Source organism: Equus caballus, chromosome 20, assembly GCF_041296265.1.
Source record: "Equus caballus isolate H_3958 breed thoroughbred chromosome 20, TB-T2T, whole genome shotgun sequence".
Classification (NCBI taxonomy): domain Eukaryota; kingdom Metazoa; phylum Chordata; class Mammalia; order Perissodactyla; family Equidae; genus Equus; species Equus caballus.
Window position 1 is genome coordinate 9,084,801 of NC_091703.1, and position 26,468 is coordinate 9,111,268.

Here is a 26,468-nt window from a genome sequence, read left to right on the forward strand (position 1 = left end):
TTGGGGAAGTCATTTGATGTAAGCCCTTGTCTCCTCATCTCCATAATGAGGAGGTTGAACCAGGTGGCTGCTAAGGCCTCTTCCTTTCCTAAACTGAACTTGCAAGTCAAGCTGGGTTCAGATTCCACCTCCAGTGTTTGCTAGCTGGATGAACGTGGGCAAGCCAAACTTTCTGAACTTTTCCCTTCATCGGAGTGAGGATGGCAGGAGAGTCAATTGGGATGTCAGTGAAGTTCGAAGCTTGACACTTCGGAAGTACTCAGTGTGGTTTCCCCTCCGAATTCTAGGAAATTCTCCTGCAATGCATTCACGTGCAGTGTCACGACATTGCTGTTACTGTCTTCCAAAGTGAAGACGTTTTATTTTACAAACAGGATCACTTGGAACTTAAAAAGCAAGAAATCACGGAGAAAATAACCTTGCCACCAATACTCTGCTTCTGGAATGTTTTTAAGAGCAGTCGGAGGGTTTTATTTCAGTTGGAGATTGAATTCACCGGAAATTGTAAACGGCAAACTTCCACTGAGTCGATCTTAACAGGTGGAGGGCAGTGGAGTGCCATACGGGGTGTGGTGGGAAGTAAGGGTGATGCGGAGAAAGGAGAGGGTGGAGCAGTCCGAAAGCCGAACTGACTGACTTCGCAGTTTTCCGTGGGCCGCCCCGCCCTAGCTTAAAACCGTGGGAGGAGCTGGGGGGCCTTCAGGGCCTTCTCCTCCTGTTGGAAACCGCTCCCAATTCGGGGCAGGAGATCTCAGCTTGCTGCTCGTGGGCTGAGGCGGAGCCGGCTCGGGGAGCTTGCATCCACACCCGACACCTGAGTGGGAGAAGCTGGGCCTTCCCGATGAGGTGGAGGGGTGTGTGCTCACCCCAGAGGGCGTCTCTGGGGCTGAGGCTGCGAAAGGCGCTGAGCACTCGACTCCACTCCTCCTTGGGACCCCAGAGTTCCTCTGGGCATGCAAGCCAAGTTGTAACTAGGATTCACGAGTAGAGTGGTGGTGTTTTCGGGGGCTGGGGGGGAGTTGTTTTTCGCTTTTTGGCCGTTTTTTGCTTGTTTTGTTTTGCTGCTTTCAGGTTCATGGCAGCCTGACGGAGCATCTAGTTACCCAGCTTGGTGGAAAGCCGAGAGGTCGCAGCTCTTCCGTGTGTGGAGCGCCCAGCTCTGGTTAGCATTTGCCCTGCCCTCCTGCAGTAGCTTCACTGCTGCTGTCCCGGTTTGTGAACATGTATGAGTTGTGCTTGCTGCTTTTAGCGTGTGCCCGCCAGGGAAGAAAGTGTCCTTACCTACAAAGCAGTGAGCAGTCCCGGGCGTTAGCTGCATTCGCTCTCCCAGCATCTCGGAAGGACCTCTGGCCTTGGGGAGCAGCCTTGAGGAGTCCCGGGGATGGCTCCCGAGTGGGCTTAAACGCTCCCGTCTCTGCAGCCTGGGGATGGGAATAAACTGCGGATTCTCTGTGGTCAGCTCTCCAGAGGGAGGCAGAGTCTCTAAAGGTGTCGCAAGGATGGAAATCCGCCTCTGACTAGAGCAGGCTTGCTGCAGACAAGCAGTCCTGGAAAAAAGAGAAAATCCTTCAAAGATCTTAACGGTGGAAAACGTTTTCATAGCAAAGAATGAACAAGCCTCTATGAGAAGGCAAATGCAGAAAAGGTCTCTGAACAGTTGTATTTTGAGTTTGAAATTTCAGCTGCTTCTATCTGCAAGCCCGAGGGAGGTCCCCCAGCCTCAGTGGGCTCTCTCCAGTCCCACCACCTCCCCAGGAGCCCTCGGCCCTGATGTTGGCACGTGCCAGCTGCTGTCGGTATCCCAGCAAGCAGAGGAGTCTGTTTTCCAGAACTACGTGTTTTGAGGGGGAGAAGCGTCAGAGGAGACGTGTTGGGGTACTTTGGATATGCTGTTGTAGGCTGGGGGTGGGTGAGGCAGCGCGTGCACCACCCATGCGCGATGGAAACCCACATGTCTCCAAAGGGTAAAGGACGAAAGTAGAAGGCCGCTCAGGGCATGTGAACTGGGGTGGTGCAGGATCCACTTGGGCCCCATGGCCCTTAGGAATGTGCACGGCCAGTGCCTGTGGATGTTCACAGCAGCGGAGTTCCTCCTGGGCGGACGGAGGTGGGTGAGGACCGGGCAGTCTTGGATTTGGTGCTCTGGCCCCTTGGGCTGCTCTTAGTGTTCGTGCTTCCCTTCACATCACCTCCTCGAAGCAGGCAAGGAAGGCCCGGAGATCCAGGCCCCCGGAGGAGGCTCGAGGCACCTCCTGACTGCCACCCATTTAGGTGTCCCCAGCTGAGGGCAGGCTGTCACAGAATCTATGCCCTGGATGTGGAAATGGGGTCCACTTTCCTATGGCCTGTTAGGATCTTTCTTGAAGGGATTTTATTTATTTTATTTGCTTATTCTTTTTAAAGATTGGCACCTGCGCTAACATCTGTTGCCAATCTTTTTTTTTCCTTCTTCTTCTCCCCAAAGCCCCCCAGTACATAGTTATATATTCTAGTTGCAGGTTCTTCTGGTTGTGCTATGTGGGACATCGTCTCAGCATGGCTTGATGAGTGGTGCTAGGTCCACGCCCAGGATCCAAACCTGTGAAGCCCTGGGCTGCCGAAGTGGAGCGCCTGAACTTAACCACTCAGCCACGGGGCCAGCCCTTAAAGGGATTTTAGATGCTTTCTGTTACACACGTTTCCAAGACCAGGGGAAAGTGAAAAGCCGTAGACGTGATTGTCAGCACTCTGCTCTAGTTCTGAGGGTCATCGTCTGGCTGTGGCAGCTTGACTGTCCTCTCACAGAAGTGGCCAGGCTGCTCTGGGGCTGCTTTCTGAGCGCCACAGGCCACACCGCTGCTAACCAGCCTCTTAGCCTTCCATCAGTCTATTCTGCGTTCTGTGGTGTTGGGTTTTCTTGAAGTAGAAAATGTGAGCAGCGGAATGAAATATCATCCGGAGCCTTCCCTGGGCTCTGGTTAGTATATCTTTCCCATTGCCTTGTTAGAGAGACTTTGACCACATGGAGTCTGGTCTGAGGTCACAGGTTTGAAAGCTGGGAGTAAATTGTTACAACAGACATAGACTTGCATAACTTAGATTCTTTATCCAACACCCATTCCCCCACCAAAAAACCAAAATAAAAAATCCCTGCAAACAAATAGAAAGTCAATGAAAATCAACAGTAATAATTCACTCACTCTTTTTTCTTTTCTTTCCTGAATTGAATATTATTCTAAGCCTACGATGCTATGCTGTTGGGGGATATATAAGGGTTATACTTTAGCTCCTGCCCTTGATGTTACTGATTTCTTATGGAATAAAACACACATACATGGGGCCAGCCCTGTGGTGTAGTGGTTAAGTTTGTGAGCTCTGCTTCAGTGGCCTGGGGTTTGCCAGTTCAGATACTGGACACATATACACACACCATTCATCAAGTCATGCTGTGGCAGCATCCCATATACAAAATAGAGGAAGATTGGTGCAGATATTAGCTCAGCAACAATTTTTCTCAAGCAAAAAGAGGAAGATGGTGATGGATATTAGCTCAGGGCCAATCTTCCTCACCAAAAACAAAAACAAAAACCCCACATACACATGTTCTTACATAAAACAGTTAGGAAATAACGTGAGATTTTTTTAAGTGCTAAATTGTGTGGCATAGGCAATGTATGCAAAAATGTGCAGAGGTGGGAACAAACTGTATGGATTGGAGTGGTTGGGAGGGGCTGGAGTTAGACTGAGGGATAGGTAAGTTTGGGTCAGGGAGTAGGAGGGTGAAAAGCTGAGTTACATGGCAGAGCATGATCCTACGAAAGCTGCTCTGGCCGGGTGGCAAAAAGTGTCCCCATGCTTTGGTTGCAAGTAGCAGTAAACCCTGACCATGCGGCTTACACAGTAAGGACAAAATTATTTTTTTAATGTAATAGTTAATCGGAATGGCCCCTGGCCGTGGTGATGGAGTAGGGTCCTGCAAGCCTCTGCTATGGCCAGCGTTGTGGAGGGATAAGGAAAAGTGTAGCAAATTCTAGGGGAGGGTGCTAGAGCTAGGGTGCTAGAGAAGCACTCGGGGGCTCAGACAGCAGCTGTAACAAAGCAGCACAGAAATGTTTCAATACGCTCACAACCAGTATGGCTGGCCCAGCGTGTACCTGCTGGACGTGAGCCCTGAGCAAGGCCCTGTGTTGTCTCCCGCACGCGGAGTTTGGAGGTGGCCCGTCCTGGATGGTTAACCAGTAGTTCAAGGTCTTCATCCAGGACCTCGTTCTTTGTGGTATTCTCTGCTGCCACTGTCAGGGCATCACATTCTCATGACAATACCCAGAGTTAGAAAAAAGGACTTTTTTTCTTGTTTTTCTTTTTATCAGCCAAAAATATGTCTATCAGAAGTCTCCCTGCAGATTTGCACATGACCTGCGTTGCTCTGCAGTCACTCGCCTGGGAATGGTTGGGGCTAATTGTGACTCTCCTCTTGGGACTGGGATGGGCCACTTCTCCTGAAGCACAGCCACCACCCAGAGGGGGATGTGTACTTGCACAATCTTGGGGTTCTCTCAGGCGGAAAGAGGAAATGGAGCTGTGTGCCTAGCTGGGTTGCGTGAGGTGAGGTGGAAGCAGCACGGAAGGCCTTCTCCCAGCTAGGCTGCATGAGGTGAGGTGGAATCAGCATGGAAGGCCTTCTCGGGTGGAAAAGATTTGACTTAAGCAGTGAAACCATTAGAGTAATGATGGCGACCATTTAGTGAGCACTTGCTGTGTGTGCTGCCCAAAGACTTTACGGGCATCGTCTCACTGAATTCCCACGGACCCCTGAATGAGGCAGCTGAGCGCCAGAGGCGTTACTGAGCCCGCCCAGGTTACACAGGCGGTGAGTGATGGTGTTGGGCAGATGGGGTAATGGAAGTGACAGTTTCATTTCAGTGGTGTGCGGACCCGATTGGGAGGCAGAGAGGTTGACGGCATGGATACCAGGGAGGAAGCTCTGGAAATAATGTTGCGTGGAGGTGTTCAGGGTCTGGACTGCTGGGAAATGAAATTTCGAGCACCTGTTATGTGTGAAGCAGGCAGATGATCTCATTTACCTACTTCATTCTCACAAGAATCCTGTGGGATAGGTATTTTTTTATTGTGGTAAAAAACACATAACATTAAATTTTCCGTCTTAACCATCTTTAAGTACAAGTTCAGTAAAGTATATTTACATTGTTGTGAAACAGATCTCTAGAATTCCTTTATCTTGGAAAACTGAAACCCAGTTCTCACTAAACACGAACCCCCGCTTCCCCTTTCCCCAGCGCTAGGCAACCACCTTCCAGCTTTCTGTTTCTATGATTTTGACTACTTTGGATACTTCATACGAGTAGAATCATACAGTATTTGTCCTTTTATGACTGGCGTATTTTACTTAGCATGAAGTCCTCGAGTTTCATCCATGTTCTAGCATGTGAGAGGATTTATTTTAAAAAGGCTGCATAATTTCCATTGTATGTGTATACCACAAATTCTTTATCCATTCTTCTGTCAATGGACACTTGAGTTGCTTCCAACTTTTGGTTATTATGAATAGTGCTGCTATGAATATGGGCAGACAAATATCTCTTGGAGATCCTGCTTTCAATTCTTTTGGATATATATCAGAGGTCGTGTGGCTTTCTCAAAGTCACACCACTACCAAGAGGCAGCATCAGGTTGCTGGATCATATGGTAATTGTATTTTTAATGTTTTGAGGAACCTCCATATTATCTTGTATAATGGCTGTACCATTTGACATTCTCCCCAGCAGTACACTAGGATTCCCATTTCTCTGCATCCTTGCCAATGCTTGTTATTTTGCCAGCAGTCAACCTAATGGGTGTGAAGTGATATCTCATTGTGGTTTTGATTTGCCCTTCTCTTATGATTGGTGGTGTTGAACATCTTTTCATATGTTAGCCATTTGTATGTCTTCTTTGGAAAATTGTCTATTCAAGTCCTTTGCCCAGTTTTTAATCAGGTTGTTTGTATTTTTGTTTTTGAGTTGTAGGAGTTCCTTATATATTCTGGATATTAACCCCTTATCAGGTATATTATTTGCAAACGCTCTCTACCATTCCGTAGGGTGCCTTTTCACTTATTGACTGTTTCTGTTGGGTAGATATTTTTATTCTCATTACTGTAATTGAATAAATTAATAATTGAATAAATAGTTCATATAGCTCTCTCCTCAAAAGCACAGTGAGATGCTTAAGAGACTGTCTTGTCTTTGTATCCCTGTCCTCTACAAAGCACCTGCCTGTAGATGTGCTGAATGAGGGGATAGACTGAGCCTCAGAGGTCGTGTGGCTTTCTCAAAGTCACACCACTACCAAGAGGCAGCATCAGAATTTGAATTCAGGGCTTTTGGATCCAACATCGGTTTTCTTTCTACTCTACCAGTGCTTCTCAAACACTCTCAAATGTCTCCCTAGTCCAAAAGCCTGAGTCTGACCTTTGATTTCATGGGTGAATGATGCCCAGTCCCAACCATTTTCATGGTTAAATCTGGTGACGCTTCTCACTAGTAATCTGCTACGGGAGTTAGCAAATATTACTAAAACACGATATTCATAAACCAAAATAAGCATATCACTCGAGGTTCCTGAGGACTCTGCATTCACATTCATGTTTCTCTGAAGAAGTCTGGCTGCCACTCGGTGCTTGGCAAAGTTACGAGGTTCCTTCTGCAGATAAACGCGTAGGTAGGTGGGCCAGGAACTGTGGAAACAGTCTGACATTGTCTAGTAGAGTTGAAATTACCATACTGGTGACTCACCACTCCCACTACTGTGTGTATCCCTTGGACCTGTGCTGTCCAATATGGTAGCCTCTGGGCTACACGTGACTATTTAAATTTAAATTAAGTAAAGTTAAATAAACAAAAATTAAGTTCCTCAGTTGCACTGTCACATTTCAAATGTTCACTAGCAACATGTGGCTGTTGGCCACTGTGTTGGCCAACACAGATGTAGAATATTTCCATCATTGCAGAAAGTTCTACCAGATGGCACTGCCCTAGAGAAACTTGTGCACATGTGCACGTGGAGCCATATACAATGACCTTCATAGGCCCATTGCCTGTAATCACCCCAATCTAGAAACAGTGTAAGTGTCCATCAGCGGTACAATGGGGAAAGCAGCTTATTCACATGATGAAATACTGTGCAAATGCAAATGAACAAAGAGAGGTGCGTGCAAGAAACTGGATGCATCTCACATGTGTAAGATTGAGCAAAAGAAGTGAGACGTGAAAGAATATAGACAGACATCCCAGTCACATAAAGTTTAAAGCCATGCAAAACTCTACGATATTTTTAGTATACTACGGTAAACTAACAAAGCAAGAAAATGATTACCCCAAAGGTTAGGATAATGTTAGGATAGCGGCCCCTTTCCATGTGTTCTTCTTAGAGGCCTACGCTAGTGGTTTCGTGAAGAAAAGATTTGGTTCTCTTAGACTACTGAGAAGGAAAATAGAAAGACAGTGACTGTCTGCGTTAACCAATGCATCCCTGTGAAGACTCGGCTAAGCTAGTGCTATGGACTGACTGACTGTGCCCCAGTTCATATGTTGAAGCCTAACCCCCAGTGTGATGGTGTCGGCAGGTGGGGGCTTGGGGAGGTGGTCAGGTCCTGAGAGTGGAGATCTAATTAATAGGATTAGTGCCCTTACAAAAGAGACCCCGGTGAGCCTCCTGGCCCCTTCCGCCATGTGAGGACACAGAGAGAAGATGGCCACGTCTGTGGATCAGGAAGCAGGACCTCAGCAGACAGTGAATCTTGGTCTTGGACTTCCCCACCTCCAGAACTGTGAGAAGTAAACTCTTGTTGCCTATAGGCCACCCTGTGTAGGGGCTCCTGTTATAGCAGCCCAAATGGATTAAGACAGGGAGCTATTAGTGTTGGGAATTATTTGACTTATTGTTTAAGTGAGTGTGGTATAACTTACCGTTTCCTCCTGACAGGGTGATTTTAAAAGTTTACAGGATTATAGCCATTTTATATTCCACTTAAAAATAAAATCCCATTTATTTACTTCCAGTGGTAAAAGTTTTGACTTATTTCCTATTGCTAGTCATTTGGGGCAGGAAGAAGAGGACAGGTAGGAACTGGTAAATAAATGTTGTTGAGAGTTGTTGACAGATCAAAGATGCTAGAAACAATAGTCAGTGCTTCGGCCATCCGACACTGTGTTGTCCATTCTGCACAGATTTATGGAGGGATGTATGTGCTGCTTTGCCTTGGAGGGTGTTTCTGTCCCAAGGTGACAGCCACCTGGAGATGTGGCCCAGGTCCAGCTTGAAAAGGTCAGCAAGCCTTGACCAGATGCTTCAAAGTTTGCAGGCGACCCGGTTCAGCCCAGCAGGATTCTAGGATGGAAAGTTGTGTTATTTCAGTTAGTATTCAGTTTCTGGATAAATGCCTTGTCTATAACTCTTACCTAGACCAAAATGTTGGTGAGTGTGTGACTTGGTCATTTTGGGAAGGAAAAGCTTCAGATCGCCTTTAGTAACATGCGGCTCAGCGTTGCTAAGAAACCTCCAAGCAGGTCAATTTTGTCCAGCAGGGGATTCTACCCGAGCCCATGCTCCCCTCGAATTCTTGGAGCTGCCTCCTTTTGGCTGAGTCCGTGATTAATCCACTCCAGAACACACCAAAAGCCAGCCAGGCCCTGCAGCCTGACTCAGAGGTCAGCCCCTCACCGTCTGCACTCCCACCCCTGACAGCCAGGAAGGAATGCATTTCCAAGACTCCATGTGTTTGGACTGAGAGCAACCTTATCTGTCCCCTCTGCCTTCCGTGTGATCTCCAGTGGAATTGATCCCTTTTCCAAAGTACAAGTTCCCTGAGAATTAAGCAGTATTCTCGATATCTTTTCCCATGCTTTGGCCATCACTTCTTGAATCATTTTCTATCGTAAGAAAGTGGAGTTTTTCGGTTATTTCTCTTCCTGTGTCTCTTGGGTATTCTTTAATAATTATCGCTTATGTGGGCCTGTAGGGAACACAGATCTTGTCATCAAGTGATGAAACTTACCTGGAAACAACAAGGACACTTGGCACTTGGGCTCACATATGGAATGCTAATGTTTCAGAGACGAGAGTAGCCTTATAAATTTGTGGAGCGGGCTTTAAGTCTTCAGAAATCAGGTCTGGACGTGGGAAGGCAGACGAACTCCCGAACTGGCGCTTGTTCTTACAGTTCAGGAGGCAGCCTCGGGTTTAAGGGAGAAGGAAGAAGACCAACCTACGGTTTCTCAGTCTTGTTCTGGGAGCAACTTGTCTGAGAAATAGACCCAAGTGCCAGGTGTGTGTCTGTGGGGTGTGGGGGCGGGAGGCAGCCTGGGAGGGGAAGGAGGGAGGCCATGCATGTACAGAAAGGACAGGCAGTAACAGGATGGCTAGGTCGGGTGGTTTTACCATATCTCTGAGCTAAGAGGAAGGTGGGGTGTGAGGATAGGAGGCCATCAATCCAAACCCCGGGTTGACGTGTGAGCCTTGAGGATAATCTGTTCATCTAAAGGAAAAAAAGAAAGGCTGTGCTTCCCTATGGTTCGTGGCGTGGCTAGTTCGCTTGCTCTGAGGTTCCTCAAAGAAAGGTTGGTCAAAGACTTAATATCCCAAATGCTGGCTGAGAGACTCGCAGTTCAAAGGGCCTCCTGGCCCCTCTAACTCTTTGATTCCAAAAATTAGTTTTTACCTTGATTAGGACAAGAGATTTGGGGGAAGTTTTCTTACAGGGCTGAGAATTTCTAAGGGCTATTTAATTTTATGTATGTTCTGAAATATGAAACAATGGCCTTGACAAAGACGTCTTTCAGTTCTGTAAAAAGCATTGATAGAAAGTATGCTGCGTTTACACCTGACTTGCCTTTTCTACAGATAGTTCATGTAATTATCATTCTTTCAAAAATGTGTCATGAACTTCTACAGAAGTTGAATAATTTCACCTGTTTAAGGTGAAGAATTTGACTCACTTTTTTTGTATTAGCCTAAAATCACGTTTGCCAGAGGATTCTATTTCTTGGCTTTAAAAAAATTGTCTAGGGGCCAGCCCGGTGGTGCAGCGGTTAAGTTCACATGTTCTGCTTCAGTGGCCTGGTATTCACCAGTGCAGATCCCGGGTGCGGACGTGGCACCACTTGGCAAGCCATGCTGTGGCAGGTGTCCCACATATAAAGTAGAGGAAGATGGGCACAGATGTTAGCTCAGGGCCTGTCTTTCTCAGCAGAAAGAGGAGGATTGGCGGCAGATGTTAGCTCAGGGCTAATCTTCCTCAAAAAAATAAAATCGTCTAGGGACTGGCTCAGTGGTATAGTAGCTAAGTTTACACATTCTGCTTCTGCAGCCTGCGGTTCTCAGGCCTGGATCCTGGGCGTGGACCTAGCACCACTAGTCAAGCCACGCTGTGCCGGCATCCCACGTAAAATAGAGGAAGATTGGCACAGATGTTAGCTCAGGGCCAATCTTCACACACACACACAAATTATGTAAACTTTGTAGTAATAAGTTGCTTAGTTTAGAATAGACTTTTTTCCTCTTTCAAATAAATCCCATATTTCCTTTTTTTTAGGTAGCTTTTTTTTTTTCGGTGAGGAAGATTGGCTCTGAGCTAACATCTGTTGCCAATCTTCCTCTTTTTTTTCCACTCCAAAGCCTCAGTACATAGTTGTATATCCTAGTTGTAAATCCTTCTATTTCTTCTGTGTCAGATGCCACCACAGCATGGCTTGATGAGTGGTGTGTAGGTCCATACCCAGGATCTGAAAGGGCTGCTGAAGCAGAGCATGCAAACTTAACCACTGTGCCACTGGGCCAGCCCCAAAATCCTATATTTCTTTGTTTTAATTTTTGTCAAATGCATTATTTTTAAAAGCCAACTAAATCAAGTTAAATAAAAAATAGTCTTAGGTAAACTTGTCTTCCCCATGTCCCTTCTTCCCAGTTTCCCCTTCGCTAGTGTCAGCTGTGTTCTTCTAGTTGATTCTTTTGGTATTTACCTCCCTATCTCCCATTAACAAGCTTGTGTTGCTATTGCTTTATTTTTCAGGCTAAGGTGTTAGTTATTTTCCTTCTTCTATAGAAGATGAGGGTTTAGCTCTTGTTCCTGCCTCAGCACCACCTCCCCCCACGCCCTTCCTCCTCCCCATCCTCCCCATCCAGTTATATTGTACATCACTTTCAGTGTTGATGCTAGTGGGAGTATCAGCTGCTCAGAGCAGAGCCTGAGCCATTATTTTTCTTTCCTAACAACTGTCTTTTTAATTGTGTGTGGCTATGACTAATTCAATCCCAAACTCTCTGCTAATTGTCTAGATCCCTTGCCAAAATGCTCATTTTCATCAAACATCCTATCAATTTCATTTTCATGAAAACTCTCTGGTCTGGTTGCCCTGTGCATCCTGGGGTTTCCCTTCACCATCTCATGGGGTTCCCTTCACCTCTCTTCTATATGGGATCTCCAGTTCCCTGACTTTTTTTTTTCATCTTTTGCTGACGAAGATTCACCCTGAGCTAACGTCTGTTGTGAATTCTCCTCTTTTTATGCTTGAGGAAGATTAGCCCCGAGCTAACATCTGTGCCAGTCTGCCTCTATTTTGTAGGTGGGTTGCCATCACAGCATGACTACTGACAAGCGGTACCCAGGATCCAAACCTGTGAACCTGGGCTGCCGAAGTGGAGCATGTGGAACTTCACCACCACACCACCGAGCCAGCCCCTCCCTGACATTTTTTGTTTCTATGTTTTTGCTCTGGGAGACTTCCAATTTTATCTTGAACTTTTGCTTTCTGAAAAGTCTTAATTTCCAGTAGCTCTTTTTTAATTCTCTGAATGCAACTTTTTAATATTATCCCATTCTTCTTTCATGAATACACCCTCTTCTCTCTTATATCTCTGAAATATATATATATTTTTAAATGCTGTTTTGAGGCCCTGACTGGGGGCCAGTCAGTTCTCTTTCTTACTGCCTGAGTGGGTTCTGGAAGTTATCTTCTCCTTGCAGTGTCCTAGTCTCTCCAAGTTGCTTCTCCCCCGACCTCCACCCCTACTCTGTTTTGTTGAGGCTTTCCTCAAATGTCTGTTAACCCTTGGTGGTCTGCTCACAGTTAAGAACTGGGACTAAGAGCTTGGTTGGGACTGCTGAGAACACAGATAGGGCTTGTTGACTGAAGACAACATTTTAGGGTGATCTGGATGGGCCCTTTGATGGGGAGCTGCTAAATTGGTATCTTTAGGTCTTTCTTTTCGACTGCTCAGGTTAGATGTGTGTGCCCTCCAGCGTGCACACCACATTCACACACACACACACACACACACATACATGCACGCACACAGGATAACCCAGCATCCCGCTGGGAGGTGAGAGCCTGGCTGCCAGCATCTGGAAGCCTGGTGCAGGGGGAAGCCTTAACCGCCTCTTTCCTCAGTGCATAAACACTCATGCCATCCTCGCGCTCAGTATTCTCCTCACTTTCCCTGTGCCCAGTGCCTGGTAAGCCGCTCCTTCACCTTCCCCTGAGAATAGAGCTCCCACCCTCTGGGGTCGTGGAGGATGGGCAGTCGTGGAGTAGGGGAGGGGTCCATGGATTTAACCGCTTCTCAAAGAGCTTTCGCCCCAGACCTCCCTAGGATGAAAGTCACAGCTCCTGTGCCCCTGGTTCCTGAGATGCCTGGGGCTGCCCTTCATGAGTCTCCTAAGGATCCCGAGGTGTAAATCAGGTTGTTTTCAGCCTTCCCCGTTGTTTAGCATTCAGCCAAGTCACTACCACCGCTCCATCTGTCTTCCAGCTTCCAAGCTTCATTTTGTCTCCTCTCTCAGTCTCCCTGTCCCTGCGCAGGTTTTGTTTTTGTCTTGCTTTGTGCATTTCAGGAGGGAATGAAATTAGATGTGTGCTTATCACATATCTTCACCCAGAACTACATGGCATATTCTAACAATTCTTTAATTTAGTTAAGGATAAACAAACATTGCAGAAATAGCCTAGAAATCTTTTATTTCATTGGTGCGAGCACGTAAGAGAAAGGAAAATTATTATATTAGAGGTGACAAACAAATGGCGAGCAATAGGATATTGGAGCATGTGAGGAAGCCATTTGGTGTAAACCTAATTCGGCCTGACTTTGTTTTTCCAAAAGGGCCTGACATGGCCGTTGAGCAGGCATGGTATATCTGCTTTAAACATTTGCTGTGTCCCACAGACAAGAACAAATGGCCTTAAGATAAAGGTGCAACTTCCCCCACAGTGGCATTTCCTTAAGGATGAGCATCTCTCCCTAGGCCAGGAACTGATTGCTGTGCCCACCTGTGACCACCCAGCTTGAGACAACAGACCTGCTACCTGCTGTGTGAGGAGCTGTGCTGTACTGGCTGGGCAATCTCGTGACTGTTGTAAAAGGGGCATTCCTATCATATGTGATGTGTGCTCTTTGTTCCAACAGGGTATATAACCACTCTGTACACCCCACTTCTTTGGTGCCCGCCCTTCCTTTGGGAAGGAAGGCCCCAGGCTAGCCTACTCCTCAGATCTGGTTCATAATAGACTCACCCTAATTTTCATTTATAGATTGGTTATGGATTATTTTCATCGACAGATGAATGCCTAATTCTTTTATCTCCATTTCTCTCGAGAATCTTTTCGAGCAGGCCAAGGAAGGTAAAGGAGAGGCGGTATGGAATCATAGATCAGTGGCTTTTTCTGGTCTCTCTCTTTTAATTGGTAAAGCTTTAAAGAGCCTACATATCTTCACTTATGACAATGAAAAAAAGAATCCAAGAGGACAGGATTCCTTGGGGATCAGGGGGACCAGTAGAGTTTTATCACCCATATTGTTTGGAATTGCTGGCACATGGTGATAATGAAAAGCAGAGGGAGTTGTCATTGCTTTTTACAGTTCGCTGCCACATGGTGATAATGAAAAGCAGAGGGAGTTGTCATTGCTTTTTACAGTCCTTAAAATCAGCACAGAAAAAGCCGTCCCTTGTTATCTGTGCCCAAGCTGATGGCTCCCTCCCCTAAGTACACCACTGCCTGGTGGTTTTTTCGTTTTTTGTTTTTGAGGAAGATTAGCCCTGAGCTAACATCTGCTGCCAATCCTCCTCTTTTTGCTGAGGAAGACTGGCCCTGAGCTAATGCGCATGCCCATCTTCCTCTACTTCATATGTGGGATGCCTACCACAGCATGGCTTCCCAGGCAGTGCATAGGTCTGCACCCGGGATCCGAACCAGTGAACCTAAGGCCACCAAAGCAAAATGTGCGAACTTAACCACTGCACCACCTGGCCAGCCCCTGCCTGGTGGTTTTAGTTGAGGATCCTAGGAAAACAAGACTTGTATTTGTGGGCGACTGGAATTGGCCAACCCAAAATCTGTCTCTTTGGCATGAGGATTATTTTGGGCTGGTTACTTTTAAAAACTGCAGTCATGACAGAAACTCTGAAAAGTGGAGGTTACCCTTTGTAAGAGACATTTACATTTGTAAGGGAAATCTCCATCTGTAAAGGCGTCTCCCTCTCTGCACCAGGAAGAAGGGAGAATGACCTTATCTCTAAAAACTCTTATCAGCGTGGAAGGCAAAGACTTAAATCTGTGTAATAACCTTACTCTTGTTTACTGTACTTTTCTGGTCATCTCCTATAATTGACTCCCCCCAACCCCAACATCCTCCTGTGTAGCTGAAGATGGTATTTAAGATGAGAACCTCTGCCATTTTGGTGAGGTGCTGAGTCTTCCTGAGTCTCTCCCATGTATACATGTTATAAAGCTTTGTTTAATTTTTTCCTGTTACTCTGTGTCATTTGAATTTAATTTGTAGCCTGGTCAGAAGGACCCAGAGCGGGTAGAGGGAATGTCTTCTTCCCTACACAGTGATGACATGGAGATTTTAGACTTCAGGCAGAAAATGGAAAGTTTCTGGGTTTCAGAAATTGTAAAACTTCAGAAACTGAAAATTGTAGCCCTTCATATTATACCACTTCTATAAAATTCCATATGAGGAAAGAATGGGTTTTCTCATATTCATCTTCATGCATTTGATAGTCATGCCTTTGATAAATATTTATTAAGAACCAATTATGTGCCAGCCCTGTGCTAGGAGTTGAGGGATGCAAAGCTCTTTAAGACTTTCCTCAAGAAGTTAGTCTACAGTCTAGGCAGAGACAGAGAGACATCTTTTTTTAAAAATGCAATATAGGTACAATGCAATAAGTGATATAGTGGGGGTTTTCTTGACTACAAGGTACAGAGGAGTCCCAAAGGAGGATGGAATTGATTTTGCCTGGGAGCATAAGGAAACCTTCAGTTGGAGAGGGCATCCACCAAGCAGAATAGCACGGGCAGAGAATTTTGGGGACACCTTTGGGGAAGTGAAATCATTATGGCTGGTTCAAGAATAGGATGAGTGTGGGGCCAAGGTCTTAAAGGAATTTGGAGCTGATTTTTTAGGCAAGTGATTTGCACAATCAGGTCCATGGCAGGCCTCACTGCCTATGATGCCTTGGAAACTCTGGCTCTGCCTTTCTTGGGTCCTCTGCATCTCTGTTTTTTAACAGCTCTCAGGTCTATTAACTGATAACCTACCCTGCTATCAGTTCCCCTACATTTAACCCAGCATATATGGGGTTAAAAGCAAAGGCACCTGTCCCCTTCCCCTGCTTCTTTAGTTATATTCATATGCAAATATCAGTTTCTTTAACTTTGTATCCCTGAGCTTCAGGCAAATAGAAGTTACACATTGTTCAAGCCCATGTGGCCTTGCACTGGGCTCACACTAAACATGTGACTGATTGCAGGTCCTTGAAGTTTATGACAGGGAAACTGATGTCCAGAGAATATCAAGAAACTGAAGCTTCCCAGACCCCAACTTCTCAGTTTCCTGGTGCCAGAGTCCACCATCTATCATGGAGACAGACAACCAAGGACACTCATCAGCAGATTCCCTTATCTCGCCACCCCCTTTCCTGCAAACCACCTCACAGGGCCAGCGGGAAAGTGCCAACTAGCAAGCCACATGCTCCTCCTCCCCTACCTAAAACCCCAAATAAAACCCCCTGCCTTTTTCCCTTCAAGGAGGTAGCCCCCATCTCCTCATCTGGCTGCCTTTAGATAATAAAAGCCCCTTTCCTTACCATTTTTTTATTTTGGCCCCTCCTAGGAAGCAGACCAGTAGCTGCCTAGGTGACTTGCCCTAGGGACTGTCCCCAGTGCTTTCTGTCTGACCTGGCACTGCTGGCCCTAGGCACATTGTTCTTGTGGCAAGGAAAGAGGCTCTAGATTTGTTGTTTGTTTGGCTTCTAGTGAGTTGATGGTCTCAATCTGGAGTAGGTGAGTCTCCTCGGCCAGGCCTGCCATGAGCTCCCTGTCTCTTGCAGGGGAAATCCCAGGGGGATATCCCATCTGAGTCTGGGCACTAACTGACAGGAGACATAGTGGAGGACTACCTGGAATCTGTTGGGTGCACCTGTCTGTTCTGTTTGGGATCCTGTCTGTGTCTGTGTGTCTGTCCATCTCTGCATATTGGAATGGAGAATGCACTGTGTGTCCCCAAGCAGAGCCCACTGGGGCTAAATCTAAGTAGATGGTCAGACAATGTTAGTTAAACATTGGAAGGGAAGTCAGTAGGGTTGCTGGAGCCCACCCTACATGAGATAAAAACTAGAGGCTAGGGGCCGGCCCCGTGGCTGAGTGGTTAAGTTTGCACACTCTGCTTCACCGGTTCGAATCCTGGGCATGGACATGGCACTGCTTGTCAGGCCATGCTGAGGCGGCATCCCACATGCCACAACTAGAAGAACCCACAACTAAAAAAATACACAACTGTGTACTGGGGGGCTTTGGGAGAAAAAGAAAAAATTTTAAAAAATAAAAAAACTAGAGGCTAGTATCAGGTGCTAAAAAGATAATAAAGGCCGCCCCCCTAAGATAGACAAATTGGTCTAGAGTTAAATTGCACACTTAAAAAGAGGACTGTTGTTAAATACCTTGTGCAGACTTTTAAAGGTGTGCATTGTCCTAAAATATTTTTTTTAAGATTTTTTTTTTCCTTTTTCTCCCCAAAGCCCCCAGGTACATAGTTGTGTGTTCTTAGTTGTGGGTCCTTCTAGTTGTGGCATATGGGATGCCGCCTCAGCATGGCCCGACAAGCAGTGCCATGTCCGTGCCCAGGATTTGAACCAACGAAACCCTGGGCCGCCTATAGCGGAGCACACAAACTTAACCACTCAGCCACGGGCCCGGCCCCTGTCCTAAAGTTTTAAAATGATAACTCTAGAGTCTTTGTGTGTATATGTATGTTACATATCTGTGATATTTTATCTCCAGATGGAAAGGCCAAAATTAAAAGCTCTGTTTAATTGGCTTAAAGTAAGCATTCACATAAATTATTTCTAAATGTAATAGAAACTAACCCAAATGTCTTTCAAATTAACATAATATAAAATGGTCTTTGGTAAATAAAAGCTTAAGTTTATGGGTTTGATTAAAATAGACATGTCCACAAGTTATCAGCATTAGATATGATGCAGACGTGCAGCCTGGATTTACTAGTCAAATAAGCTCATGTTACCCTTGTTACAAATTTGTCAGCAAAATAATAGCTTAAAGTGATAGTTAATTTTGTCTAATGTCTCACGAAGTTTTTGAGAGGAATCTAAACATAATTGTTGGGAACAAATGATTTAGATAAATGAAAATGGGTAAGAGTTTTTGGGTATAATAATTATGTTTTATGGTATATATGCTTGAAAAATAGCTTCTAAAATCTTTTTTGGTAACTTGAAACTTTACAGTTTTACTATACTGACTTAAATGATAAAAATTTGTTGAGGGGGCTGGCTCCATGGCCGAGTGGTTAAGTTCGCGTGCTCCGTTGCGGCGGCCCAGGGTTCGGATCCTGGGTGTGGACATGGCACCGCTCGTCAGGCCACGTTGAGGCGACATTCCACATCCCACAACTAGAAGAACCTGCAACTAAGATATACAACTATGTACGGGGGGGGGGGGGGGGGGGTTTGGGAAGATAAAGCAGAAAAAAAAAAAAAGAAGATTGGCAACAGTTGTTAGCTCAGGTGCCAATCTTAGGAAAAAAAAAGAAAAAAGAAGAGAAATTCCTTTAAAAAAAATTTGTTGAGTATCTAGGTCATTTCCACATAGGATTACATATTAGAAATTGATTACTAAGCATAGATTTGTCTGCCTTTGCTTTCTTATCTCAGAGAAACAAAGATGTTAAGTTTATTGAAAAGCATGTTTTGTGCATGCTGAAAAATTTTCTATGAGAAAACATGTTTCTAAAAAGTCTGTATACAAGGAAAGTAAAAATGTATGTTTTCAGTAAAGAAGGTATAAAGAATAGAAATATTTTTGTTTGTTTTGTTAAGAAAGATAAATTTGTCCTAAAGTACTAGGAAAGAAGAAAGAAAACAAAGACTTGGGACAAATTCTGAATGTAAAAAGAAAGTTATAAAAGGTTTATGGAGGAAGAACCCTGAGGAAAGAGTTTATGCATGGTCAAGTTGGCTAAGATCAAAATGAATTTAATTAAATAAATGAGTTTTAATATAAAGAATAAGTTGGTACAAAAATTAGAATTTAGTTTTCTCTCTCTCTCTTTTTTTTTTTTTTAAAGATTTTGTTTTTCCTTTTTCTCCTCAAATCCCCCCAGCACATAGCTGTATATTTTTAGTTGTGGGTCCTTCCAGTTTTGGCATGTGGGACGCCACCTCAGCATGGCTTGATAAGCCGTGACATGTCCACGCCCAGGATCCAGACCGGTGAAACCCTGGGCCATGGAAGAGGAGCGAGCGAACTCAACCACTCAGCCATGGAGCTGGCCCCTGGTTTTCTCTCTTAAAAGGATACTTTTCTTGAACTTTTATTCTGTTCTTGATAAAGAGGTTATAAAATGTTTTTCTTCATTTTTGAGTAAGTGTACTGAGAAGACAGAAAATCTACGTTTTGGTTAAAATAATTTCCTATGTTCAAAAAAGACAGGTCTCTCTATTAAGGTTTTTTGTTTTTTGACTGTTTCTGTTTGTCACCTTGATTGAATGGATAACTAAACATTGTTTCCTATTTGAGCAAGTATTTTAAAACCTTTAGGTATTTTTGACAAACTTCCTCCCAAAGCAGGCTCAAATTAAGCCCCTTTGAAATTTTATATGGCTGTCCTTTTCAGGTTTCTTCTTTCTCAGGCAAGTCACCTGAGGCCCTAGAGGATGTTACACTTGTGACTTACATTAAATCGCTAAGTGCCATACTAACATCTATTCATGAGTTTTTTCTAACAAGTCAGCATACCCCTCTGATGTGCTTTACATCCCTTCCATCCTGGTGACCAAGTGCTACTGAAGACCTGGAGGGAACAGCACCTGAGAACCAACTGGCAGCGAGATGGACAGGCCCTTTTGACGTACTGCTAACCACACACTCATCCGTCAGACTCGCTGGAGTGAAACCGTGGGTGCACCACTCTGGAATAGAAGTGGCTCCAATCCCACAGGAGAGTACACCTCTTGACAGACAAGTTGACTGGCCTCTTGACTGGCAGGTTGAACCCGTTGGAAAGTTAAAATATGTATTCAAGAAGAAGCCTTAGTCTTTTATGCTCACTTTCTTTCCTTGTTATCACCCTAGCCTGGGAAGACAATGCTTCGATCCGCATCACCCAGGCTATGGCATCCACGACCAGTGTCACAGACTGCTGGATCTGCCATCCCAAGCCCTCTTCCAATCTTGGACATGGGACCATTTGGTGCAGCCTGTATGTAACTTTTCCCAGCCGCCCCCAAGCTGGACCAAAAGACTGGTAAAGAGTTATCGATCAGATCAGGATAGCTCCATTTCCCACTGAAAAACAGGGAACTATTCCCTGCCTCACCATTCCCTTAAAAAGGGAATATCATGAATATGCTATGTCCCCTCCAGTAAATAATGCACTGCCCTTATGTATAACCACCCTGATCGAAATTCCTACATATGAGTTTGGCTGTCAAGAACTAAGGGACTCCTCACTGTCCCTTTCAAACAAAAGATCTCACCCATGGGCCTTCACATCGGTCACTAAGGAACCCCAGATTATTCAACAAAAAAAGGTACTCTATGTTATGCGTGGTGACACTGTCACCTTGCATTGCATTTTAAGTTCTTTGTTTCCTGTGGGTCCCATTGTGTGGTTTAGGGAAACTGAAACCAACTGGGAACTATTCTTCCACTTTAATGGGCACCGAGCCCTGCCCGGTGGAATTCCTGCTGGTGACGCTTACTTCTTTGGATGTAGTCTTCAACCCTGGTGGGGAGTAGCTGCCCATGAGGATGTTCTCTGAGATTTATCCCACAGCCTTGAAATTATGGCTAATGAAACTGCTAACTCTCTTAGTAACTTAAAAACTTCTCTCGACTCTTTAGCTAAGGTGGTTTTAGATAACAGAACAGCTCTGGATTACCTCGTGCTGAACAAGGTGGTGTATGCGTGGCGGCTGTCACCACCTGCTGCACCTGCGTCAATACTTCTCAAGTGGAAGCCAGCATTCATCAAATACGGGAACGAGCCCCTGGATACATGCCACTGTAGACCATTAAATCCCTTTTCTCTTGGATCCAGGTGACTGGTTTACTCACCTTTTCTCTTAGATACCAGCTGGGTATCGATCCTTGTTGGCATAATAAAAGGGGGCCTCCCCTTACTAAGTCTATCAATATACTGAGTTATTAGATTGGGAGTGAAATGTATGTCTACCTTGACCACCAAGGTTTCCGGGTCAGTAGCACCACAAACCGGCCCCCCCCACCCCGGGCTCATTTTAAGAAGAGAGTGACTCTCGTCCATGCTATGGTCCCCTTATGTCACCCTGATCCAGCAGGAAGTAGCCAGGTAGCCAGATTGAACATGGTGGCCCTATTCCCTACACCAACATATGATTATGCCCGGGGTATAACTGACAGGGAAATTGTTGGTGACACTGAGTCAGTTAAAACCGGCCCAGTTGAAAGTTAGCATAAGAGAAGCCATCTTGTAGAAGGAAGCCATGTTGTAACTATGTATGACCCTGACTCACCAGCCCCCTTTAGAAGTACTTTAGTTTGCGCACAGCCTAGGTGATTGAGCACCCGTCTCGGGGAAGATGTGCATGCTCTGTTAGTTTTGTGGCCCTTGCTTATGCATATACCTCCCTGCTGCTATAAGGCAATAACTGTGTTCTTTAAGTTTTCCTCAGGAATGTAACGACCTCTGGGAAGAAAATGCTATGCTGGTATCCATCACTGGTGACAGGAGAAAGAGATGATATGGTGTCTCAAGGTCTGCCGCAGCAGATGGTCGACATTCCAAGACCCCTCCCTCCCTTTTAGCCCGTTTGCCTTATATAACGGCCTGAAGATTTTGTAGTTTTGAGATGGTTCTTTTGGACATTAGTCCCCCATCATCCACCTTGCTGGCAAGCTGTAATAAAGCCCTTTCTCTCCTACCGCCTTGCCTCTGGACTGTTGCCTTGTCTTTCAGTGAACACACGACCCCCCTCGGGTGGTCATTAACCACATTTAGAAACCACTGCTTTAGGCAGCGCAGTTCCACTGAAGGAATATACGTAGAGAGAGAACATCAACAGATTGGCATTTTAGAAATATGCCTTTGGCCAAAATGTGGGGATTGGGCTGGGCAAGAGATTGGAGACAGAGAAGCCACTTGGAGGCTAATGAGAGAGAAAGTGGGGCCTGAACTAAGGCAGTGGTAGTTGGCATGGGAAGGGTTAGACTTGACAGCATATAGCTGTAGCCGTAGAGAAGAGGTGTCTTGATGACACCCAGGTTTCTGGCTCCAACGGTAGCAGAGTAAGCAGTGGTGCAACTCATGAGGATGGGAGATGTGGAGAGGACTAGGCTGGGGAGAGAGAGGGAGATACGTTGGGGGCATAATGAGTGATGCTCTCAGCGGGCAAGTGTGTTCCTGGATGTGGAGATTTGGGGGTTGCCCCTTGGGGAAGGAAGGCATTTGACCCCGTAGGAACAAATGAGTTGCTCCGGCAGAGTGTGAGTACAGAAGGAAAGAGGACTTGCTTTCCACCTTGAAGGCAGGTAGGACAGTGAGCATGGGAGTGGGAGAAGGTGGAGGAGACAGGCACACTGACAAGAAGAGGCAGTCAGAGAGGGGAGGGCGTGGTGTCGCCAGACAGAGGGAGGGTAGCCTTAAAGAAGGGTGTGGTCAACCAAGCCCAAGTCTCCCCCAAAGGCCACCTCCCACTCTGCACGAGGCATCCCGGAGCAGGCAGCCCCACGCCCAGAAGGGAGGGCGAGGACAGCAAAGCTGTGCATCTCCCTCAATTATTTTTAATCTCCTCGCAGATTTCCTCGGTGCTCAGCAGCATTTTCTCCCAGAGACAAAAGCTGGAGGGTGCTTGGGGTCTGGGCGGAGCTCCGGCAGCCTTAATTGCTGAGTGAGAAGCTCAGCCAGAGGTTTGGAGGAGCCCGGCCACCCACCCTTCAGGAAGGGCCAACTCTGAGCCCAGCGTTGCTTTGTACATTTCTTCTGATTTTGGCAGCATACGCCCAGAGCCTGGAAATCATTCTGGACTCGGCAAAAAAGAGAAATCACATTTAGAAAGGAAAAAATTATGTTTCCCCCGCTTATTCTATGCTTTCTACCCTTTGTGTTTTGAGTTTAAATGAGATGATATGCTTATTAAAGGAGAGTAGTCAAGGCCCCTATTACGAGGTGAAATATATATTTTTTATAAGCCTTTTTTTCAGCCAGCACGATTTAGTGCTTTTCATCTGAGATCTGAGTCTCATGAGGGACAGAAATGAATTAATCTATTCAGCACACCCTGTGAAGTAGGAAAGAGCAATTATCTCTGTTTTGTAAAGTTATTTTTTGGATGGATGATTTTGGAGAGATAACTAAGTGCTCTGAGTACATTCATTCACTTATTCATTCAGCAGATATTTATTGGCTGCCTACTTGGTACAAAAGAGCCTGTATGAAACGATGCCCGGCCCACAGGGACACAGCCAGCTGGGGAGACAAGATGTAACACGCACACGAAGTTTAAAAACACTGCACAGAACAAGGGTCTGTGCCACTGCTTGCCAAACGAAAGGCAGAAGGTAAGAGCTTCTGTCGCCAGGAGCCATTGCTTAGGTCTGTCTGATCTGGGGAGGCTGGCGGAGGGGGCCACCTCGGCATGAGACGCAGCAGAGCAGCCAGCCGCTTGTAGACCACTGCCACTCGCTGGCTCTCAGCCTCCCCCTCTGTAGGACAGGGATAACCACTCCTAACAGTTGTGGCAAAGGCTCAGTAAGTGTGGCTGCTGAACTCCTCCCGGTCCCCCAACCCACTGGCCTACTGTCCTCAGAACCCTGCTCTCCCCCCATCCCCCTTCTCACACTGCGTCAGAACTGCCCGACTCCTCATCTGCTGCCTTCGTTGGCTGTGTCATGGCACATAGTGGGGCCTCTGTAAATATTTGTTGAACAAGGAAAGAAGGAGCATCGTAGGTAGAGAGTAGAGAGTGTGGTTGGAGCCCAGGCAAGGGGCCAGCATGCGTTTGGGGTGTTCAGGGGAGAGTGAGCCCCCTGTTTGGCTGGAGTCAAAGGTGTGTGGGGAGACATTGAAAGACAGGGACCCCCGGTGGCATGTCTCACGTGTCTGTGTGCCAAGCCAAGAATCAGGAATTGTCCTGCTGGTACCAGGGAGACACAGCATGGTTTAGAGCAGGGGGCTGACTGACAGGGAAATGCGAAGATCAGCCTGTGTCGCTGTGAAGATGGTGGGACTGGCCAGGTGGGAGGAGAGTGAGCGTTAGCACTGTTGGCAGTAGTTAAGGAGACACACTATGCTGGCCATTCCCGCAGTGGGAATAAAGGCAGAGCTATATGTCTGCATTCCATTAAAAAGCACTTTAGCCACTGATAGGACAATAACATTTACAATTTAAAAATCCAAACAAGTGTCATTCAGTGTAACAGAATGACCTCAACTTCTGAGCAAGGGTTGATCTGAAACTCTGATCTTTCACTCCCAAGGACGTCACTCTTGTAAATAAGGGCTGTGCTCACGTTTCGGTGGAATTCTCTCTGGAGACCGGATGGACAGATGGACGGAGATGGCAGCAGAAGAGTCTGAGTTCTTATCTTCTGTGTGTACTCTGACTCTCAGGAGAGACTCCAGACAAAGAGATTTCTCTGGAGGGAATGTGTATGACTGTGTGTGTGTGTGTTTGCACAAGTAACTTCCCTCCTGCTTCTCCAGATCTTATCTGGAGCTAAACACTGTCCAGTCGCTGCTGATCCTAATGTCTGTTAAGAGTAGCCCTTGGGGCTTAGTAAACCTGGGCTTGAAACATACCACAGCCTCACACTTGCCGGAGGAGGAGGGCAGGGCGAGTTTCAACAGAACTCTTGGTGAGCAGGCAGAGAGCTAATGGCAAAAATGATTACTCAAAGAAAGCTCAGGTGTGCCAGCTTTTTAATTTTTTCCAGGATGAGTTAATTTGGCGATGATGCTTATATGTGTTGGCAGACAGAGGGAGAATGAAAACCTGCCCATAAAGGCAGAAAGGTGTTATGCAGGGGGAGGGGAGGGCTGGGGAACGCAGCCAGGGTGAGGGCAGCTGAGCACAGCAGACAGAGGGAGGAGATGCACGGGATGGGAAAGGAAAGATGGGACTTCAGTGAAATTTTGACTTTTTCCTAGTTGGACCAGAATGCATTTTAAATGTATCTTAAAATGAGTACAGAAAATATCCATTATGTGGCAGTATGCACTGCCCACTTTTTGTTTTGAGGATTAGGAAATCTTGGAATCAGTATGGATCCAAATTTTGCATTTCTGCAACATTATTCAAAAGTAGAAACATCCCAACTGTCCATCAATTGATAAGCAAAATGAAGATCTTCATACAATGGAATATTATTCAGCCATAAAAAGGAACGAAGTTCTGACACACTACAATGTGGATGAACCTTGAAGACACTTTGCTAAGTGAAAGAAGCCAGTGGCAAAGAGCCACACGTCATATGATTCCATTTACGTGAAACATCCAGAGTTGGTAAATCCATAGAGACAGAAAACAGATTAATGGTTACCCAGGGCTAGGGAGAGGGGGCGTGGAGAGTGACTGCTCACGGATACGGGTCCACCTCTGGAACGATGAAAACATCCCAGGTTTAAACAGATGTGATGGTCTCGCAACTTTCTGTATATGCTAAAAGCCACTGACTGGACATTTTAAATGGTGAATTTTATGATATGTGAATTATATCTCAATTATTAAAATAAAAGAATTTTGCATTTCTACGGTATCACTTCTCAACTTTGGGGCTACTCATTTTGTTTTCTTTGTTTTTGCTTAAACTCTTTTTCCCCCTGGAAATAGTATTTATTTCCATAATAGTAATAGTATTATAATAATATAATAATAATAGTATTAGTCATATATTTCAAAATTCAAGAGATAAAAAAGGATATAAAATGGAGTCTCTCACTCCCCTTCTTGCCCCAGTACTCAGTTCCCCTCTCTGAAGGGAAGCCATATTAGCAGTTTCTCGAGTGACTTTCACAGATTTTATGTATACATGCAAATATATATATAAATATTCCTGCCCCGTCCCCTTTTAAACAAATAATGATATTCCGTGGCTCTGCACCTTGCTTATTTCACTAGAAACATATCTGGTTGAGAGGCCCTGAGCAGAACCACCTACGCAGGCTGTTCCCACCTTCCGGGCCCACAAAATTACGCGAGAGAGTAAATGTTCATGGTTGTTTCCAACAGTCGAGTTTGGGGTCATTTGTTGGGCAGCAATAGAGTAATACAGTCTCTCTTTGTAGAAATTACAGTTGAGACGAATCTCAATGACCTGTAGCCCTTGAGCCCTTGGAATCACCCACGGTTGGGTGCAAACGTATCCGAAGTACAGCTGTACCCCAAATTTGAAAGCTCTGAAGTGCCACCTAACTGATTACCTGGGAGTACTGGTATTTTCCTAAACTCTCCCTTTTCCCCAGTTATTCCCTTCGGAGTCAGCGTGTGGCTTAGGGGTCAGTTTTGTTTACCCATGTCAAGGGGGCTGCCGCCAGCAGCTCTGTGGTTGGTCAGGGGATGTTGACTCGTTGTCCTTGTGCTACACTGACCGCTGCTATGGGCAACAGCAACAGCTCTACGCCACTCCCCCACCCCCTCCCGGCCTGTTCCAACCCACTCTTTGGCCTCTTTCTTCCTCATCCCTCAGAGGAAATTTAGGGCAGATCCCATGGCTTCTCTGGTCTCTCTCAGATGATTAAAAAATCTCCGTTCACTTCAAGTCCCGCAAATCAGTTCCATTTTAGTAATTCAAATGTCCAGGTTCCTGTAATGGTCAAAACTCACAATCTTTGCACCTCACTTAAGATTAAAGCCCCTTCTCCTGCCCCTTCGTTTTGGTCTGACTTAGGCTGGCTGCCACTAGGAGGAGAGAGAGCTGGGGAGATATCGGCACTCC

The 26,468-nt window shown here is 45.8% G+C and overlaps 1 protein-coding gene and 1 long non-coding RNA gene across 3 annotated transcripts; both read left to right on the top strand.

Annotated features, from left to right (window-relative positions):
* Positions 1-9,411: 9,411 nt before the first annotated feature.
* Positions 9,412-21,454, top strand: LOC138919588 (uncharacterized). Of its 2 annotated transcripts, none has more exons than XM_070244924.1 (5): positions 9,412-9,596; positions 19,335-19,542; positions 19,629-19,755; positions 20,400-20,595; positions 21,209-21,454. In XM_070244924.1, the coding sequence occupies exons 1-5, from the start codon at positions 9,547-9,549 to the stop codon at positions 21,339-21,341; spliced, it is 714 nt and encodes a 237-aa protein (XP_070101025.1). In that variant the 5' UTR covers positions 9,412-9,546; the 3' UTR covers positions 21,342-21,454. The 2 variants fall into 2 exon arrangements, with proteins under 2 accessions (XP_070101025.1, XP_070101026.1); XM_070244925.1 differs by having other exon boundaries at positions 21,199-21,425.
* A 1,504-nt stretch (positions 21,455-22,958) lies between these two features.
* Positions 22,959-25,287, top strand: LOC138919589 (uncharacterized). The gene is made up of 2 exons (XR_011429887.1): positions 22,959-23,093; positions 24,012-25,287. It is a non-coding gene; the product is annotated as an uncharacterized lncRNA (long non-coding RNA).
* Positions 25,288-26,468: the final 1,181 nt, after the last annotated feature.

Excerpts from the sequence above, each read along its gene's own strand:
- LOC138919588 (XM_070244924.1), top strand. The coding sequence starts at position 9,547 with ATGGTTCGTGGCGTGGCTAGTTCGCTTGCTCTGAGGTTCCTCAAAGAA. Across the intron at positions 19,543-19,628 it reads ACTGGCCTCTTGACTGGCAG|CCTGGGAAGACAATGCTTCG; the intron begins GTTGAACCCGTT and ends TTATCACCCTAG. Across the intron at positions 20,596-21,208 it reads CCCTTTTCTCTTGGATCCAG|GAATGTAACGACCTCTGGGA; the intron begins GTGACTGGTTTA and ends AGTTTTCCTCAG.